Source organism: Vanessa tameamea, chromosome 16, assembly GCF_037043105.1.
Source record: "Vanessa tameamea isolate UH-Manoa-2023 chromosome 16, ilVanTame1 primary haplotype, whole genome shotgun sequence".
Taxonomy (NCBI): Eukaryota; Metazoa; Arthropoda; class Insecta; order Lepidoptera; family Nymphalidae; genus Vanessa; species Vanessa tameamea.
The window spans coordinates 2,228,932-2,251,583 of record NC_087324.1 but is presented as its reverse complement, the minus strand read 5'-3'; the positions used below and the strand labels follow the sequence as shown (position 1 = coordinate 2,251,583).

The following is a 22,652-nucleotide window of genomic DNA, read 5'->3' as shown; positions in this document are numbered from 1 at the left end:
CTTTCTGTGAATTAAGAACTTTTAAAGCTTCTCATGCGTGCGCAAACTTTTAACGCATGCCCTTAGCTTAGCCTATAAGCGCTTTTATTTTTTAACATTCTAGTCACGACAAACATCTCTCAGCGGGTAAACGCCGCGAACTCCGCTATGAATTGTTTACGGAAATAAAGTACTTATATACAAAGTTTTAAAAAATGTGGGTGGACGTTAATGGACGAGAAAGACAGAGTTATATGTCCCAATCGAATGGTTCTTTTATTCCTGGGTAAGTTGTTAAAGAAAGCCCAAACAATTAACAATAAAAAATATTTTTTCAAAATATAGATAAATATATATTACCAAAATATGAATTCAATTATGCTTTTGAATAATGAATGACCCTTAAGTTTTGTTTTATTGTAAATTAGAAAATCTTAATAATAATATATTTAAAGAAAAAAAATATATTGTTGAATTAAATTGTTAAGATACTTTATCTTTCTTAATTATGATATTATTGATATACGACACAGGTCCGTTTAAAAAAACGTGATAAAGACATATACATTTTCCGATTTCAATAAATAGGCTTTATTATTTTTAAATTAGCTATCCCTGTACGAAAACTTAAATTAAATGAAATATACGAAATTGTATTATCAGTATCATCAAAATAGTGTATTGAATTTAGCTCAATCGGGTGGTTGGCACTGGTTTTAATTCAGGTACAAGATAACATACTAAAAAGTGAAGTAATATTCATTTCAAAAAGAAAACATTATTGGCTGACCTTAGCGCGTGTCAGTTTGCCTATCCGCTCGTGTGCCATGGTCTATTTTATCATACTATCAATTATGAAAATATTAATTTTAAATTTATATAGTGTGCTACTATAGAAACAAAACTGCATCTATCAGGGTTGTTAAACATTTTTGATCTACGTTTTACATAACATAAACTATTGTGTTACTAAGTTTTTTTTTTTTTCATTTATTAAAAACCATGATTGAATATCTATCATATGTGGTGTGAGAGTGTTTGTAAGTTTATAACGTAACTACTACGTTAACTTATGATTGTTGTATTATTACCATCTGTTTATGATTCCAACTATTTTCTCGTTATAGTAAAGAACCCTTAAATTTAATGTTTTATGAATACTGGATAGATTGATAAAAAATTCAAATAAAATAAAATGAATTAATGTAGTGACTAAACAATGTGACAACGTAAATGTTAAATAATACACGAATTCGGTATTCATAGATTAGGAACATTAGTGGCTTCAGAGATAATTTAAATCCCCTGTTAAATGTTATTTACGTTCAAGGTTTCGAGTGAGTTCTGATTCTAATCGACTACTTACACTTAAAATACTCATCCAAACCCAAGACCAACTGATATAATAATTATGATTATTCGATAAGAGTAAGCTTTTTATATAGTTTTTAATTTCATATTTAATTCAACTTAAGCCTTTTTAAAGATTAAAAAAAAACAGCGGCATAAGCGGAGTCAATAACGTATTATTTTTTGATTAAAAGGTATTGCACTATTACTCCTAAGTCCAAGTTTCAAATGCAATGTAATATAGACATAATTTAGAATAAGAGACGAATGTTTGTATCGTTTTTTCGCTTCAGCATTTTCCACCGCGGCTCTGGATCTTAAAACTGTTTCCCTGTGTGTCGACGCGTGTAGTGTCTCACGATATTACCCGTTCTCATTTCCTGGGTTCCAGTGTAAGTCCATCGGGTCTCTTGCCATCGTCACGACTAATTGCACGGGGCTCAATAAGAGCAGTGTTGGTAATATAATAATATAAATATCTAATAAAATAAATAGTCCGGAGCTTAAATTAAAATACATTTGCCAATCCCACGGCTCAATAACTTTCAAATTCCATTTCCGCTACATTACAGTCCATCTATTTGACATAGTAAAAAGATTAGTCGTGACCTATCCATGACATTAGATAGCGGATATAAGGTTGAAGAAATATATAATCTTTACCGTCGTTTAACAAAAATTGCTTAGTCAGTTTACTAACTTGAAAATAGACGTATTCTCTGAAAGCGTTTTCGTCGATATTCATATAACAGAACTTGTTCTATAGCTTGCTAGCAACAACTTGCTATCTACCTACATTTCAACAAGATACCTATGCGTATCCTCGATATATTTTGTAATTATTTTAATAATAAATACACATATGATAGCCTTCTCGGTCTAGCTTATTTAGTGCTTAAATCGGACACAGAACACCCTGACTTGATTTCTTCTGCGTTATTTGAACCATCTTTAAATTTTTCCAAAACAAACACAAGATGCCTAAAAAAAGATATCACTTTTAATTTGGACCACTTAAAAAAATACTGAGGATATTTGTATTCGTAAGCAATTTTGTTTTGGTGAAAATCCTTAAAGTAACTCGATTATTGTTTAAACGAGGATTAATACTATGTTAATAACAACTGTTACCTTTTACGAAGCTCCGTATGAACCATCTAATGATAAGTGGACTTCACTGGTTTTATACATTGGCACTGTAAGACATATTAACTACCGCTCACGTCGTCCACCAACCTTGGGAACAATATTTTATGTCCCTTTAAACCAAGTCCTGTCAAATGGTAAGATTAAATTCTACGACATTAATTACAACATGACATTAATTTAACATTAACAACTTATATCCCACATAGTTAAAGGTTTGGCATTTGTCCTTGACATCACGGACCTATCTCCTATCTACCCGCAAATGTCATATCTCAGGGTTGTATATAAAAGAATGTCCATGACTAATGACACTATTACCAAGCCTGCGTCACCGACATTTAAAAATAGTGTAAGTATAAAAACTACATAAGCATTAAATGGTCAAGATCTTTTAGTTATTTATAATTATAATTTTAAACATAGGTACTCTTAGACGATTCAACTATAATATAATTATAGCCTATTCCAATCGAAGTAGGAATAAAGATAAAAAACCTTAGATTTACATATTTCGTACGATTTGCTAATAGCTCAGCTATATTGTGCACTACTAAGAGATTATGATTAATATTTCTTTATTTATAATTCAAAACTATTACATTTAAATACTTATATCCACTTTTATTTTGCTTCCGAAATTCCGATAACGGTTTCGTCGATGTTCAAAACGCCATTTTTCCCAAATCAATAATGAATATCATAGATTAATCAAGCGATTAGCTAAGCGATTCATTATGGACCATGGATGGAGAGCTTTGCTTTGCAATGATTTCGCGTCAATTTGCTGTCAAATATTGTTTGTTTGTCGTTTCTCCTCTTATGGTTAGAATAGAGTATAGGATATATTTCTTGGAGGTCGGTCTTAAACAATGCTGTCCTGTGTTTGAAGAGAGAGTTAGTGTAATTACAGAGCTTGTACATAATATAGTAGTTCCACAAGTTGGTAGTGTTTGAAATATAAATATAACAAATACTTATTAATATTTTTTTACACTAATCATTTATGTGCATTTTGGACGTTGGCTCATGACGTTGGTCATTTGCTCATCTACTTTCAAATTAAATATTAAAAAAAAACTCTATATAAGATGAGATGTTTGAAATTTTTCCAATGTTCTATTAAACGGTGGTTCTATAGCTTGATATTCCTTCAAGTTATAACAAAAAGGTAGAGATATCAGCACGAACGAAGCCCCACGAAATAGCTAGAAATTTAATACATCTGGTATTACGAAACTGATCAAAATTAAATTCGAAAGGGGAAAGCTCTGGTGGCACAAAGACAACAAACAAAGACTATTCTATAACAATTCTTATAGATAGTGAAACTAAATCGCGCATTGTTCCCACGATCTCGATTCGCTTCAATTATTTTCCAGGTGTAGAAATACATGTCTCGATTACAGGTTATTTAAATATGACCAATTGACACTTCACAATTCACTTTTAAAGGATTATTAAAGCATGTCTTCAAAGAATGTACTAATATTAAAATTAAATTTCCTTCAAGATTAAATTAAGCCTGTAATCTCGATCGCACGTGACATTGGCGAAATAATCTGTGCCCTCTAGGCACAAATAAAAGTCAAAATTAAAAAAGAAAAATTGATTTCTTTCCTGTTCAACTTTAAGATCGAGAGGACAACAAGAGATACATAAAACCGTTTATTTTTGTGAGCCGTTTGTCAGATAATAATAAATATATAAATATTGTCAGATTTATTTTTTTCTAATTACTAATAAGTTATAAGATACCTATATACAGTCTTTTGTTTTGTTTCCGATTAAATACCGATCACTATAACGAGATTCAGATGACACCTAACCAAAGGTTTGATTTACGATGACTGATAAATTTTATTTTATTTCAATATTATCGTAACTACATTTTAATGTAGTTACGATAATATTGATATTTTTTGGACTGGTTTTAACCAGCATTCAATTAATGAATCAATCAAAATTTGTAAAAGCCTACTTTACTCAAGTAGGCTTTTACAAATACTCTCTCGTAAATCGTCATTTTACTGAACTGGATTAAACGTAAGGCCGGTTCGGAATGTAGATTTTACCATGAAGAACCATCAAGAAACTCAGTAGTTACTCTTTGCCAACATTTAAAATACAATAAAATTTATATATCCTGCCTGACAATCATTTTTATAAATATTTACAAGTACGTGATGTTTTTAGTATAATCTGATGTTAATTACGTTAAACAGTTAAAACGTATGTGCAATAAATATAGTAAATAAACTAATGTAATTACAAGGACGTTTTTATATAGTAACAAATGCACCACGAGTCGCGGTTATGATGTTTAAACGACGATTCCACGATGCTAGTAACGTTTGTCGCGTACCAGCGCGTGCCAGCGTGGAGACGACCTTGACATGTATTACAAAACCGGAAAACACCAACCCTTAAATGGACAATCCAAACATCCTTCTGTGGAACCAACCCTACGACGACAGGACAAGCGACTCTAACTTCTAAGTTCAATTTGGAAAATGATGAAAAATACAAATGTCGCAAGAAGTAATTTGTCATTTTTAATTTTATTTCGAGATATGTTTATAATAATTTCTTAAAATTTCATCTCAGTATCTTTAATACGTTTAATAATAAACAAAGACTTTGAGAAACAACAGACCAATTTGGTTTCATTATCATCATAGACGACGTTCATAAAGCAATCGAAAGTCACCACTGAGACGATCCACTCTCTATTCCTTCAGTTTCATACGATAAGTCCAAAATCTCTACAGAAAATCTGAACTTTCTGTTTTAGATAAATATGTACTTAAACTGAAAAATTTAAATATATTTTAGTGCAATCTAACATGGCAGTCAATGCTATAAAAACATTTGTATTGATGATATTAAATATTATCTATAAATAATTAATTGTTGACATATTAGTTAGTTCATTAATATCATCAATAATCTCTCATCCTCTAATTAGGACAGAATACACAATAAAATGTGATCTTCATATGAATCGAAACAAACAATAACTTGAGAAATACATTTTATAATGTAGTGTTGTTATATAAACACACCAATTAACTAGTAATTTACGTGATATAACAATAGACAATTGATAAATATAGACCTCATGACTCAACTTAGGATGTAACTTCAATGCAATTACTATTTTCTTTTATTGTCTATAGTAAATATTATTTTTTTATCAAAATACAATTTATATAAATGACATAAATATATATAAAGCACATAAATATTAGGAATATGTCAAATCAATAAAAAGTAAGAAAATTGTTTATTTCTTAATTTAACTATCTTTTATTAGATAATATAGTGAAACAGCAATAAAATAATAAATATTTCCTCCGAAATAGCCTTGAATAAAAACCACGAAATATTTTAACGGCTACCTTGAAAATAAATTTGTACAAATCGATTAAGCCGATCACATTTCTTTCCAAAGTACGTACGCAAACTTACGTCAGTTCCTTGCTACACGCAAATCCGTGGGCAATTGCTCATAAATTAAGCGTTCCGTAATTTAAATATGAATTTAAAATATTTTACAAACTAACGTTAAAACTAATTTATATATTTTCTTATTTCTAAACGATATAGTATTATAATAAATAAATAAAAGTAAACTTGGTGTTAGGGCTTTGTACAAGCCCGTCTATGTAGGTACCACTGACCAGATATTCTTCTACCAAGCAGTAATAATAATTAGTATTGTTGTATTCCGGTCGGAAGGGTGATTGAGCCAGTGTAAGTACAGGCAGAAGGGAAACATTGGGCACATCTTAAATCCCAAGGTTGATGGCGCATTGGCGATGTAAAGGATGGTTAATATTTCTTACAGCGACAATATCTATGGGCGGTGGTGACCACTTCCCATCAAGGAACCCATTTGCCAATTATCATTAAAAAAACTCTTCGTGCCTACTGTTTTTTTTGACTCATTGTTAAATAATTAAATATCACTACAGCAAAACTATATAATACGTCTTTAATATTTTTAATATATTATTTTCTCAGTAGATATAATGTATGTTAGACATTACATTACCAACAGGTAATCTGTAGAATCTGGCCTATTATTATTATCACGCATTCGACGTAGCAAGGCCGCACCGTGTTCTCGTTCCTGGTACCGCGCTATCCTATACACGGCCGGCTCTATTAATAAGGGCTATATAAGTAAATGATTCGCAAAGCTGAAGAATTAACATGATTAAAAATGTGTTTTTTAAACTATTTTTGAGAGATTAAAATCGCTTTTTTTGTTATATATAAAAATAATCTAAACTTGATGGATTTATTGTCAACCTCCGTTATTTATTATATTATACAATCTTGAGAATGCCATTTTGTATCGATGATAGCAATGTTTGGTTGGCCAATCCATTTAAGCGACTACCAAGGTCACTTGAAATTAGTGGACGGCATTTTCATTTACAATATCATATAAAAAAAAGTTTTTGTAATTTTTGTTTTTTAGTCGCTGAATTTGCTGGGCCAAACTCGGCCCAGAGTTGCAAATTAATTTGCAAAGTTACACGTAGATAGCTCGCACCCTGAACGCTTTCCGATATTTTTATTTTATCTAATCTTTATCCTTTAATTTATTTTGACTGAATCCTACATTAATTCTTTGATTAAAATCCATTTTTGATAAAATTTAAATATAAATACCTGAAATATTTTAACAAAACATTAAAAATGTATGTACTCTGGCAAATTTCGGAGAAAGCCATCGATTTTTAATTATAGTCGCCGTTAAAATTTTGACGACTTTTATATGTTGCCACCTATGTTAAGATAATTGGCAGTAAGAAAAAAGTTAATAGATTATCTTACTAAACTTTATAGAAAGTAGATTTTTTGTTTTTTTTATAAAGGTCAATCTTTATAATAAATAAATAAATTTCAACTCAGTAAGTAATTAAATGAATAAACATATAACTCAACATAATAATTCAACAGTTAGGTATATAGATGTCCTCTTCGTTCCTGGTACATTCGGTTTTAATTTAGTGCTTTAAAAATGATTATATTCAAAAATAACGTTAATCAATTTACAAAACATGGGAATTAATAAATTATAAAAAAATATATATTATTTTAAATAGCTATAAGCTACTTATTAAATAAATTCGACATTTTTATATTACCTGAAACATCCCTAAAAACTAAATATAACCATTTACCTACATTTATATTCATCACTTAAAACAGAAAAACGCTTCTTGTGAACATTTTTAGCTTTCAAACTTGCTAGTAGTTGATTACAACTTCACCTACATTTTTCAGGTAAAAGACGATCTTTCGTGTTTTACACTAATTTATAAGTTACCTAAAACTTGTTGTTATCGAATGATAAATGTTTATCTAAGTTTGTAACTTTGAATAGCTTTATGATTAATAATTTTCAAAATGGCGGTGCTACTTTATACTACAGGGAACACGCAACGCTTGAGAAATCAAAATAAGTAAAACTTATTAATAGTGATACTCTATGGAGAATTATCGTAATCGCGCTAGCTGGCGCGTGTGATAATTCGGTTACTTCTACACGTGGTATTTTCTAATATTAATTCGTCCTTAATGTTTAATCAATATTTATATAGTACTTATTTATAGATATAGTTTTCATAAGATTGATATAATATGACGAAAGATAATAATGAGAGGCTAGGACTCGTGAATCTCAACCAAAGATTGCAGTTTCAAACACAACTGAATTAAGAGGCATTAAGAGCAACATTAAGAGGCTCCACATAATTTTATTATAAAGAAAAAATCTAACAAAGTCATTTAATACATAAATTGTGATATAACAGCAAGCGGTGTCTACATTAATTATTTCGGTTCCGTCAATCAATTCCGTGGGACCTTGACAAAAGCTCGCGTGCCTTTCGCCCTTAACATGTACAACTGTACACAGATCTGACATTGAACTAAACAACATACAATAGAAGCAACTCCCATTAAATTTAAAAAGATCTTTTATCCACCACCGTGAAAACGGTATTTACAGAGCCTTGATGTCCGCTACAGATTATAATCTATGGTTAGTCGCTGCTGAATTTATATTTGGCTCTGTTTTAGATTCAACGATTTCAATTGGTATTGAACGGAAAAATTAATCTAGGTTTAGGTGTGAACATTTTGAAATAGCTTCGATTTTGGATAAATAGGTGAAAACGTTCAAACATATAACATTAAATAGCAAGATTAATAGTAAAATTCTATAAGGGTATATTTCTTGTCTTTTAAATTAGTAGTGCACTTTGTTCAGACAGTGTCACCTCAAAGTAAGCTTAGCCTTAACAGTTTTTAGACTGTTAAGGCTAAGCTAAATTGACTAATAAAATTAGTGAGAAAATTGTCTCACGATACACGAAGATATAAGAAGTTACAGCCAGTTATAAACTGCGGTTATAACAAGAAGGATTGAATTTCGCTTGACGTAAGATACCGTGTCAGCTATTTTAGAAATGATGGCCATGTATTATTTTATAATATTTATGTGGTATCTTATATCTTGGATTGAAAATTAAATATGAGGGTATTTAGACCATATGTATACGAAAATTCAATTGCAGGTTTTGCCTAAACGGATCCCAACGTTTTATTAACAAAATACATATTATGTAGAGTAGATATAAAAGTATTCATATTTACTAATAAATTAATTAATTTAATTGCAACATTGTTGGCACATGACGTTTTAAAAGCGCTTCTTTGAATCTACTGAAATAAAGAATATAATGATTTTAATTTTAATAATAATATTCATTATATGTACTTATGTGATTGTTAAAAAAAGCTACTGAGATTCTTGCCAGTTCTTATCTTATCTAAGTTGTCTACATTCCGAACGTAGCTATATTATGATTTTCGTGAAACCCTTGAATGGATTTTTATAGACCCGTTTGGGATTACAATGACCTCATCATTTATCACTTATCAGTTCTTCTAAACGTTAATACTTCATATATAACCCTATGATTGTTAGAACATTATGTAAGGATTGGTTCAAAATTATTGCAGTGTTTATAAGTCTAGACTAAATAACTAAAAATAAATCATACGCTCGTCTGCCTACCATATTAAAGAAACGCAGCATGTTGTCTATCGTTAAATATTTTTTTTATTTTTAGGTTTGCTAACGATTTTTACCATTGTCATTCATACATAAATATACCTACAATTATATCATCCATACGTTATGTAAAATTATTTTAAAGCAAACACTTCATGCTAATTAAACTATTAATTACTATTGCTTGCTACAGCAACTAAAGTGAAAAAAAAAGAAAAAAAAAACAAAAACGAAAAATGAGCAAAGGAGAAAAAACTAAAGTTTGTGTAAATAACATGAGCACTAAATTCTTTAAAAATTAACGTTCAAGTTTTAAAAACAAAACTTATGTTATTCATATTGTCTGTCTGGTTAATTTGGTGTATGTTCTGAGTATAGTTTAGACCGGCTGTTATTCCACAGTAAACGTTAGATAAACAAACATAATGGCAGTCATTTTGTATCGTGTGAGCGGTACGATTTCCGCATTTCTTATTCGTGAATAAAAGAACAATGGTTCGTTTCGCAATAATACTTTCATTAGTTTCTGTTCTTCATGCCTTCGATTATAGTCGACGATGTCTACTGTTTGGTGGTAAATGTAAGTATATCTATTTACCAGACTAATGTGAGTAAATGAGAAAATAACTCTGTTTTCCTTGACTTTGATAAGAACTGACTTATAAGGCCCAAGTAATCTCTTTGATATATAAACACGAGCGACCCGCCCGGCTTCGTCTCGGTGCAATTTATTAATAATATATTTATTATAGAACTCAGGAACAATGTAGCTTGTGAAAGTTACCAGTGATAGATTGTTTTACAATTGGACTGAATTGGTTTTACAGTTTCGGAGATTACTCCATACATACAAACAAACAAATTTTACCTCTTTATAATATTACTATATATAGACATAGAATTATAAATTACTTCCACATGCATGAAAAATAATCTACAAATACATTTGTATATCACAAGGGAATAAGTCTTAATGCATTATAAATAATCTGCAATATCATTTAAAAAAATAGAAAAAGAAATAATACGTTTTAAATTACAATCATAACTAATCTACAATTCGTTTCGCTCTTTCTTTAGTATTTACAACTATTTCTACTTAATACTTTAGTGTGAGAAAACAATATTGTAGTGTTATTTAGTATAAATGTATATATATTCTACTATGATCAATTCCAGGCGTATCCCATTGCCCACGTAATATGTACCCTTACCACACAAGATGCGATGGACAGACTTTGTCCCAACGAACTTGCGAAACCCCAGTGGTTTATGTCATAGGTATGATAAAACATAATATTAAGTTTATAAGGTACACGTATGATTAGTAACGGAAAAATTAAAAAAGTATAATTAGCATAGTAATTATTTCCAATCTGTAATATTATTAATTTTTTTTTAAAGTAAAATGTAAACGTGTGACATATTATGTTATTTCTGTAACTGCCAAACGTAATAATTTATTGGAATAACGATACAAAAATAATCACAAACGCAGTCACATAATATTTATGAAAATATCAATTGGTTCCAAAAAAGTCCGTCATATTTAATATGTATTACAAATAAATAATTGAGCTACTATAATTATGTAATATTAATAAAAAAAAAATGTTAATTTTTAACAGAATATATACAGAATACAGACAAAGATATTATATATACATCCCAACAGGTAATGCGTTAAAAAAAATAATAGACATAAAATTATTAACTTAAATAGGTATAGGACCTATCAAATACTTAAAATACGAAGAACAAAATTAAATTTACTTAAAACGAATCATTTAGACTTCTGTTAAGCAATTGACAATATTAATAGATAACATTGCAATTATATTATGCAGAATTAACTTTTTCTCCATATAGGATACACTTGTGGCTGGTCTAGATGCGATTGTATTGGCGATTTACTGCTAGATGAGGAAACAGGTTTCTGCGTGGAAGACAAAGACTGCCAAATGTACCCGAGTAAAGGACCTAAACTTAAATCTGCGACTGAGCGGAGAAAGAGTGGGAGACCAAAGTATCATTTGTCAAAGAGAATAAAAATAAAGGAAGATGAATTGACTGAACTAATTTAGTATAGTCTTACTTTTGAGTATTCGATATTTTGCATACCGAATGTTTAAAAATTATCTTATAAAACTTTTTTCACAGAGCATTTAATATTTATTATTTGTATATTATAAAATTTAAAATTGGAAATTTTGATCATGATGAAATAAAAAAATTAAAAAGTTGTATTTATTATAGCAGTCTCCCAGTAAGAAGAAACATTTACTAAGATTACTTATTCATTTAATTACAAGATTAAATAACTAAACATTAAAAGAAGAAAGATATTTTTACACAAAAATTGCATTTTTAGCTATTATGATTTTTTAACAATGAATTAAATATCTGTGATTAAATCCTTACTAAAAACAAATTAATTTTAAAGTTTCTAAAACCTTACCTTACCTTACCTTTACCTATAATCATGAAATTTAAGAAACACAGAAGAATTATTTTTGTATTGAATTCGTTTATCATAGCATCTCATATTCGGTAAAGGAAAACTTTAAATGTTGCCTACGTCGGAAGAAACTCTAGTCTATATCTTGAAATAGAGCAGAGTCATGAGCTCTAAACTCTTCATATTAAAAGGGGAAACATTTGTTTTAAGTGTGTTATTTGTTGTTTAACGCTAAAGAAAAGAGCTTGGAACTTGTGTTCAGATTTTGTCCATTGCGAGCCATACAAATTGCAAGACAATTTCTGAAACTGTATTATTATCACAATTTAGTTTATTCCACTATATATACGTAATTATTATGACAGAGACCTCCAGCATAGAATCTACTCATAGACCTCTGGCGTACTGTCAAATATAATAAATACGAATACAATTTAAAGATGATTTATGAATAAATATTTTTATTACTACTTTTTGTGATTTGATATACTCCTAGCCCATATCAGCACTCAACGTCAGGGCCGGATCTACCATATGACTTTTTGGGCTTCAACCCAGGGTCCCGTGGATTCAAGGGGGCCCCAGCTAAGTCAAGTCAAAGTCAAAAATAGACGATAAGGCGAATGAATCCATAACTTTATTAAATTAAACAGATCGTATGGTTTGTAGCCCTGCGAGTCTTGAATTTAATCAAACCCATAAAATAATTTAATTCAAGTCTACGTTCAGATATATCTTAGGTAACACTAACCCAGGGCCCCCTAAAACTTACGGTCCGGCGGTGTCTCTACGGTGTCTCTATTTTTTATTTAATCCTCACAGACAACGTCGGTGCCCTTTTCAAATTAATTGCTAAATAAATGTTAAACATTTTTATAATAAAATGTACGATTGCCTACAGTCTAATCCAACAAGAGGACAAAAGCCAAATAAAAAAAAATTTACATTGAATTGACACGGTGTCATGGTCGAGAGCTTAAATAGTCTATGATTTTTATTATGGATTATCAAAAAATGGCGTTTTGAACGGCGATGAAGTTGTTATCGGAACTTTGGATGTAAAATTAAAGTTAATATAAATAGTTAAATGGGATAGTATTGTATTACAAAATATATTTATTACTTCTTCTATTGGAATAGACTATAGTGATGCGTAAATCATTGTATATTTGACCCACACATACAGAGCAGTCTCAAGCTATGCAGGGGCCCTTGGGCACCCATGAATTTGGGGCCCTTTTGGTAGATATTTACTATCATGTACAAATAATTTGCTTATGGCCAGGCCTTAAGCATAGTTTCAAATGAACGGTGCGGTAATTATCGTATATTAGTAAGAATCTGATTGGTTGTACAATCTTATGGATATTTTATAGCCTTTTTTATAAATATATTAGTATTTCTTACAAATATATCACTTTCGAAAATATACATAGCAGTCAACGAGAGCTGTAACGTGTGAAAGAAATTGTTGGTTCTTCGGGGCCCTCTCAAGATGGTACAAACGTTATTGATAAATATGAACGTTTTTTCCTGTTTATTTTCAATGCTGTAAACGTTTGAATGGTAGTAAAATGTTCATTGTATAGAAGGATTTAATGCACTACACGCCGCATATATACACGATGCAGTCAGTTTTAGTATTATTTTTCCTACTAAAATTAATAAATGCTTTATATTACGCTAAGCTTGGACATCTGGGATGTTTAATGTACAATCACACATGTAAGTATGTACTTATTTATATTTAAATATTTCTTTTTTTTCTTATACAATTTTTTATATCATTTAATTAAATGGTTCCAAAAAGAGCTTTTGCACATTTAGATTCAAAAATATCTATAGAATTTCCGTAATAAGTATATTCATATCGGATGTTCAGCTTTACTCGTGTAAATGACTCACGAGATGAATTTATCAACGATCTTGAACCAAACCAATTGAAAAAAAAGTTAATTATTCCTTCCAGGTGTTGACAAATGCCCAGAACATATGCACAGGTTAAACAGTGAATGTCGACCGACGCCATCACAGCGGACTTGCGAAGAACCAGTTGCATTGTCTATGGGCATTATTTGCGACTGGTCTCGCTGCGACTGCGATTTCCCATTCGTACTACATTTACAATCGGGTTACTGCTTTGCGTATGAAGACTGCCCTTAGTTATACTGTAATAATAATCTTACTCATCTAGAGGGCGATTCTACTAACAAATTGTCACTTTATTGCAATCGAATCGAAACGTAATAGTATTAACGTAATACTTTTAAGCCGTTTTCCTATTCTACTAACACAAAGATCGGGGTGGTTTCGAAATTGAATCTGGAACGTATTGTAATCGTTATAAATTAGTAGAATTTGTCCCCAGTTACGTATCAGTTGATGTACAAGTTTGTAAGGAATAGAATCGGAAACGTATCGATTCCATTATGAATTAGTAGAATGGCTCCCTGTATCGGCCACAGCGGCTTTCGATTTACCGTATATATATATATATATATATAAAAAAAATTCATTGTTATTTCCGTCAGTTTAATTTGTGATAAATGTAAAATGATTATATTATATTATATAATGCAATAAAATTGTGTAAAAATTTTTGTTTGTTTTTTTCCGTAAATAAAAAACGTCATGCGCCCTTTTTTATACTTACATGAAGTATATATTGAAAAAAAAATAGAGTTATTTACATTTTTTTTTAAATATTCCAGACATTTTTTTTATTAGATACATGAATTCCGAAATCGAATGTTAATGCCACATCCATTTTTGAAATTCGATTTATGTCGTTATATTTGAAATTGGGAACTTGAGTGATATTTTCTGGGTTGATGGTTTTATCGATAACTTTGCTAGGGAATGTATTTTAACTCGACGTAAATTCGATATCTTATAACAGCTTTAAATTACAAACATATTTTAAGTCTGAAAACTCTTTATCATATATAAAATGTTTTGATGATAACTGATATTTATATAAATATTATAATTAATTTGCTATGAAATAAAAAATAAACTTTCTACATATGACACTATTTATTAAAAACTTTCAAATTTTAGTTGTACACAAATATGGCATTAAAATAAATCAAGCTAAGTTTCTTTTGCAGACACACATAGATAATAAACAATAATTCTATATCCTTGAAAAAAAGAATTTACTAAGCGTGCTTTGATTACAGATACACGGGTCATTGCCCTCTACTGAAGTTTCGCTACGGAAAGTGCTACGGCGACAACACGCGACAAATTCTGAAGGAAATACGGTCTAAGGGATTATTTAAGTAAGTATTGAGATTATTAAACGATGAGGTAGACATAGAATTAGCCTATATATAATATTATTAATATTATTTTGTAAATTCATTCGTAGTCTAATAATTATCAGATTAATTTTATATAAGTAACAAATAATATAATTCTAAAATATTTTTTAAAACTGAACGGTACATAATATATAATCATACTAATAATTATGATCTACGAAAAAAGTGCTACGAAAGACCTGTAGATTGACCTTAACGGTTTCTCTATGCAATCGAAAATGCAGCTATTATCATGTCAAAAATATTTGCGATAAAAAATAACAATTTTATTAATGTTATCAATATTGTATGTTCCATATTATTTGTGTATAAATCGTACCGTGATAAATAATTATATTCGTGCCAGTAAACCGCTGAAATACCGCCCCGGTGACAACTACGAGCTAGACAACATGCCACGACGAGACACGCCAACACGAGACCCCTACAACGGCAGGCATAAGCAGCCTGCCTACATGACCGGCTACACTGGATATGTACCAGGAATGAATTTCACGTAAATAATCTTACAATGATTGCTTGTATTCACTTGACTCATAACTTATGAGATTATGAAAAATGTTGATAAAATTCTCTGATAATATTTTAGCTTCGAATCATTACCAAAATAACATTTTATCGATACAAATACCGAAAATACTTTTTTGACTTCGTTCCAAACAAATAGTGGAATTCATGTTGGTAAATTCCTAAGAAATAATATTAAAAATTCTTATTCATACCAGCCATACTAAAATTGAACCTGTAGGTACTTCAAACTTGTAAGGAAATTAATATAGCTTACATATTTTGTTATCAAAATTGCAGCAAATGAAGCACTTATGATCATTATAAAATTATACAGCTCTCTGTAAGTATTAGGTAGAGAAATAAATTAACTACCTGCAATAGCTAATATAAAAATACGTATTTATTGTACTTACTAGCATTAATTCTTCATTTTGTAACGAAATTGCGTTATGGTTTAGTATGACAATAATTCTAAATTTTTAATGTATCTTTTATGGTCTTCGTGTTTTGTTAATTTGACGGAAGCGTTAGTTCAATTAACTTACCGCCTTCTTGAAAACATTTATTTTAACTTCATATGTTCACTTCGTTTTTTTTTTCTGCGCCGACCCCAAGTAAAATATATACTAAGCCAGAAAAAAGTATATATAGGTATATTTTTCTATTTAAAACAAATATATACCCGTCAGGTATGGAAAATCTTACGGTCGAGCGGCAGACGACTGCATGGCAGATTTCTCCGCAAACCAACGAAACTTGCGACGTAAAGCCGACTTGAACCGGAGTTACATTCGATCGAGAAGCGCACCGAAAATGGAAACCGTGCATTCGAGAGACGAAATTCGACGCGATCTTAATAGATTCATAGAAATCAATAAATACAAAGGTAAGGTAATTATTTATAATGCGTTAATTATTTAGTATCGCTCCACCACTTGCAATATGACTAAATTATTTAAAGACCTCCTTATTACTTGGAAACATCGTAACGATTCATGTTATGTTAGCGCGTTTAAAGGTTTGGAGACCACAAATCATTATTATTGTACAAATTAATTTGAACATTTTCATTTTATTTTTATCAGTAAATTTTAAAACATTAGCTAATAATATTATTATAATTTCACTATATCTAGATAACTAAACATATGCTACATTAAAATTGTTAACTTATCGGAATCTTGTGTGGAACTTCTGTGGAGCTCCCAAGGCAGTTGCCCCGTTTTCCCTCCCCTAAATCCAGTCATGAGTGCATGATCTTTTTGAGCGAAATAAACCGACTTTGTTCTATATGATCTTGCTAGTCTTACCCCTTGTAGAGTTTTTTAGGAAACAGCACAGGCATGGCTATGTTACTCAAGGCGTAGTTGCTGCATATTCCGTTGGCCACATATAGTTCCAAAATTGTTGACAAATAATTTTAAACAAGCTAATTACAAAAAAATTATTGTCAAAACAGGTCATGCTCTATAATAACTAGAGTGCTTACTATGCTTAGAAATAATAATGCATAAAAAAACAGTCTCAATATAGGTGGTAGTGCGATACTAAATAGTGACCTTGATATAAAATAAAGAAATATTTTTAATCTTCATTTGATTGAATATATTAGTGTTTGAATATGATTTTGCGTATGTGGCCACCATAGCCGACGCGTACATAGCTTAATCCAGAGATCGTATGTTCACACACCCTTGCAAGTGCTCAAAAGTTTCTGGAATATTTGCGTAAACATTTGACTCTATCCTCAGAAGATATAATTCAATGGCGTCTAATCACACGAAAGGTAGCCACGCGAGTTGGGGGAGGTGCAACGGACGACCCATCGGGGTATTTAAGGACGACCTTTTCTAATGGGTTAATCTCGGCTCCAACTTTAATTCAAAATTAAGTTATTACGATTAAATATTAAGCGATGTAATCTTTAGTAATATTAGGACGTACTCATTTTATTATTACGAATTAAACAAAAAATAAGGACAAATTGAAAATAATAACTTTCTAATCAAATTATTTTCAGAGAACACAATATCACCGGAATTCCCTCCAATAGCCGGTTACACCGGTCATATCCCGCGTATAAAAGGCTCGGAAGCCTCACTCAGCCAGCGATACCACTGCGCCGCGAAACGTGGCTTAGAACTAATTCAGATGGAAAGAGACAAGATGAAGGAACTACAAAACGCAGATGCTAACATTAAATCAATTCTAAAGGATAAGGAAAAGAAATATTCGTATTGTAATTGGGGATAACATACGGGTAGAAGAATGTTCTTCACCAAGAATCGATGAACATTCTTCTAATTGGAATAATCAGTATTTTCGAAATGATAGTATTTTTTTGTGATTTCTCCCTAAAACGTGCATGTCGCCTTAGTTTAAAACTGTTCACAGTACTCTGAATTCTGTCAATTAAATTTCAACTTATTTATATTAAAACCTTATATTCATAAAGAAGTTTCAGTTTTAAAATAAATAGCTGTAAGCAACTTTTGATTCAAATCGTAATAACATTAGATGTTTCTTCTAATCATGTTTATCATGAGATAATAGGCGACAACGTAAAATATAAAGCAACGTGCACTTTCGTGTAATGCAATTTTAAATATTATCACTTAAATTGTACTTACAGAAAAAGTAAATATATAAAAAAAAGCATTCAAAGAGTATAATAAATACTCCAAATTTGTCAATGCCTTTATCTATTATGATTAACTATTTGATTTAATTAAAAAAAATTGTAAATATAGAACTTATAAATGAAAACAAAAAAATATTATTTTATATTTAAGGAAAGATTTAAAAAAATGTAAATAAACGGTAGAAATAATAAATTGCCATAGTAAAAATAGTTTTATTGAAAATGTTACTATTAAAATAAATTCTGTAACTCAAAGTTATTATATTTAGGACAAGATTACATAAATAGAGAATATAAAATAGGACATCAGGACAGGACTTACGATAAACAATTACAATTCGTGAACCATATATGAATTAAAAGCACCTACAATAATTGTCATAACAAAATTATTTTAATTAGTATAAATGTTTATTTTTTTTTAATTTCATTACAAATTGTACTTTAATAAACAAGCATATTTTTTCTTGTAAAAAAACAATATTCAAAATAGTTTTTACTTTAAACACCAACAATAATTGAAATTGTATTTCTATTAAATTTCGTTTCGTATTAAAGCTCTACGGTAGATTTTGTTATATTTAGTACAATTTGTAATGAGAATATATCTACTATGTAATGTATTCAATATTGAGCTGCAACATATTAATAATACATTTATGTAATAATTATATTTCCACAAATTATACTTGAAAATCATTTAATAAATTTACTTAAATCTAATTTTAATAAAATAATTAGTCTTCTAACATATCATGTTCAACATGACGATACAAAAATTAAGTATTATTATATAATAAAAGATTTAAGGTACTTATAATAAGGCACATATTTTAAAATTGCACCATTGCATTTTTGGAATTAGTTTATTCGTTGTTAAACCTACTTAATAAATATCTTTAAATCTTAAATTTTAACTTTTAGGTAAAATTTCCACAATTTTACCTGATTTTTCATCTACACCATCTATAATCACTGGTGTGTCATAGACTGGTGTTGCTACTTTATTTATGGCATTGTTTTTATCGCTGGCAAGTTCAAGCATCAATGTTTCCAACTTCTGAGCCTTTCTCGTTTCATTGTGAGTGATTAGTGCACAGAGATGTTCTGTGAGGAGTTCTTTTTTCTCTTTCTCCTTTTGTAAATTTATTTTAGCTTGTAGGAATTCTTTTTCTACTCTTAAATAATGCTTCCTATATAACCAAAAAAACAATTTATTAATAAATGAAAACTGATATTTGTGCTATTTTTTTTTTTAAACCAACACTAATGCAGAATAACATCAAATCTTTATGATAAAGTCATCTGACCACTTTTGACCACGGCAACCATTTTCAAGGGGGTTAGCCCGACACGCTATTGTTCACAAGGGCACCTTTCAGTATCATAATCCAATAAGATGGCAAATATAAAATGACTAGAAATAATTTAGGCCCTTCTCGTGCTCTCCAAGGCATGAAAGTGTAAAAACTGTCAACTTCCACACCTTGGGCTGTTACTAAGAATTTCTTAACAGGTAATTTCTTGGCCTAACCTGGTGTTAAGCCCAGGCTTGCAGAGTATGTGGCTGTATAAACTAGCTACTACAGTAGTGCACACTTTCAAAAATGTCACAAAGGAGTTTCCACATAAAACAGAAAAAGTCGAACTATATAAGAGATGTCTTTTGATGATCAAATGTTAGTTTGTAAATACTTACTCAGCATCCGAGTAACCGATGCATGCCTGATCTATTTTCTTTCTCAAAACCGCAACATCCTGTGAGAACTGTCCGTCCAAAACTTGCAATTCTTTTTTTATTTTTTCCAACTTCACAACCTCTTCCTCTGTTTGTTTGGTCCTAAAAGTTACGTAAACATATACATATAATAGTGGAAATTCCTTCCATTCATAGTATAACTTTCACTTGATAATAAATCTCCTTTCTTTTTCTCAAAGTATATTAAGTTGAAATTACCATATTGGTTTAGTTATAAGATAATAAAATTTATTCACCATTATTATACATTAACATAAATTTAAAATCTTTATAAAAAACTAACACTATAAAATTATGGAATATTTTGAAATGAGAATGATAAAAATACTTCAAAAGTACTTTTATCAATTTTACTCTCATTTGAAATCATTGATAAGTTTTAATCTTGAGTAGTTAGGTGTGATAAAGTCTAAAGATACTACTACCATAGAAAATACTACAAAGTTTATGTAAAGGAATTAAATCAGTTATGTTACACAATTAATGTAAGGTACTACAGAACAAAATCACAGACTAATTACACATATATCCTAATTTTTATATTATAAAAGTTTTTTTAAGTTGCCATTATGATAAAAATGTGTATTCATTTATATTAATTGCTTAAGAATTAAATTTAATTAGAAATTAAAAACACATTTTTATATGTAGCAAATTGATTAGTTTAAGTTAATAATTAAAAACAAAATCTTAGCTGCAACAATTAAATATAAAATATTCAACATATAATATTATTATTTGTTAAATATATATAAATACCTATCGGCCAAAGCTTTAGCGAGCATCTCTTTCCTCTTCTTATTCTGTTCTTCCATCAACTTCTGCTGAAGTTGTAATTCTTCTAACTTAACCTTATGGGTAGCGAGTTCATCCTCTGTATAATTATCAACACATCTTACCACATCGGGGGCAACATTTGAGCTACTTTTTCTACTAGATACATTTGATACATCATCTTTATGGTAATCTATGATATTTTCTTCGATATCTTGATTGATGGAGGTATTTTCATCTTCATTATTATTAACTATATCATTGGTAGAAGTTGGTGTTTTAAGGCTGAGCTTACATTTATCAAATGCAGTGTCCATAGCATCGGAGCTTAGCTTTTCTATAGGCAATTTGTATTGTGGTGTCGATCTTTTCAACTTTGGACCAATTTTATCAATCTTCCGAACATATGAAGAATTTGCTTGTGAATCTTAAAAAAAAATTTATTACATATTTTTTTAAAGAACTTATTAATAAATCTTTCAATTTAAAAAAAAAAAGAACATAGAAATGTTAGTATTAATCATTTTAAAATAAAATTCACTCAAAACACTCGGTATTTTAAATGGGTATTATCTATAAACAACAAAAACATTTCAAACTATCAGAAATTTACATCCTGTTTTAATAAAATATAACCTACATGCTATATCTACTATAGCTGTTATATCATCTAAATGTGATTATAGGTTAAAAGAATGACTAATTGCACGCATTATTATTTTTACACAAAGTTGATGTCATAATTAACTTGAAGGCATAGTTCCTATCCCTTTATAAAAATCATCAATGAAGAAAATACATTTCCTCCATCGTTTTTTTATAAACTTGAATTCTTTTGCATAAAAATGCAACACAACATAAAAAAGCTATCTTTTGCTAACCTTGACTTACCGGTTATTTCTTACCTGCTATAAAATATTAACAATAAGTTTTGAAAGTTAACTTATTAACAAAAACATTTTTACATAACATGAGAGTTACGGTAAAAGCATGAGAAAATTCATTATTATTTTCATGTGAGAATTAAATTTACCGCTGTTTGGACTAGATTCCGTCGTCTTCATTCGCTTCAGATCTTCTTCACTGAATCCAGTAAAGGACATGATGAAATTTTTTTTTCACAATTTTTTCTTAAACATACTCTCCTGAACTCAATACTTTTTATTTTTTTGATTTTGAATCGAAGCATGAACTGATAAATACATTTAGCTAAATATATAAATACTGAATTGAATACGTGTAAACTGTAAATAATTAAATATAACGAATTTTGACACTGACAATGACAATGACAATTGAAAACGCCGGTAAATTAATTGAAATAAAAGGAAATAAATTACAAGTTTATCTCAAATATAAAACTATTTAAGTTATAAATTCAACACATAATTTACACTCTAGTTGTAGATATTGTTTTACCTATTTTATAAAACAAATTAACGCAAAAACATACGCTATATAACAAAAGTTAAAAAAATATATAAAAATGCATATTAACAATTACTGTTGTTTTCAGCATGTAATTAGATTATTTATTTATTAGATTTTTTATCTGGAAAACAACGACAAACTTGCTATATTAGCTCAAAATGACATTTTACAATAACCCGAAG

The 22,652-nt window shown here is 29.6% G+C and overlaps 2 protein-coding genes across 2 annotated transcripts; one reads left to right on the top strand and one right to left on the bottom strand.

Moving 5' to 3' along the window:
- The first annotated feature begins 82 nt into the window (after nt 1-82).
- LOC113395759 (ciliary microtubule inner protein 2B-like) lies at nt 83-19,671 on the top strand. Its single transcript, XM_026633434.2, has 5 exons — nt 83-265; nt 15,212-15,313; nt 15,702-15,851; nt 16,555-16,751; nt 17,886-19,671. Exons 1-5 carry the CDS (start codon nt 195-197, stop codon nt 18,116-18,118), a joined length of 753 nt encoding a protein of 250 aa, XP_026489219.1. The 5' UTR covers nt 83-194; the 3' UTR covers nt 18,119-19,671.
- On the bottom strand, nt 19,179-22,292 carry LOC113395757 (RAB6-interacting golgin). Its single transcript, XM_026633431.2, has 4 exons — nt 22,073-22,292; nt 21,025-21,466; nt 20,206-20,346; nt 19,179-19,699 (listed from the first exon to the last, which is right to left on the bottom strand). The coding sequence occupies exons 1-4, from the start codon at nt 22,140-22,142 to the stop codon at nt 19,420-19,422; spliced, it is 933 nt and encodes a 310-aa protein (XP_026489216.2). The 5' UTR covers nt 22,143-22,292; the 3' UTR covers nt 19,179-19,419.
- Between the last annotated feature and the right edge of the window lie 360 nt (nt 22,293-22,652).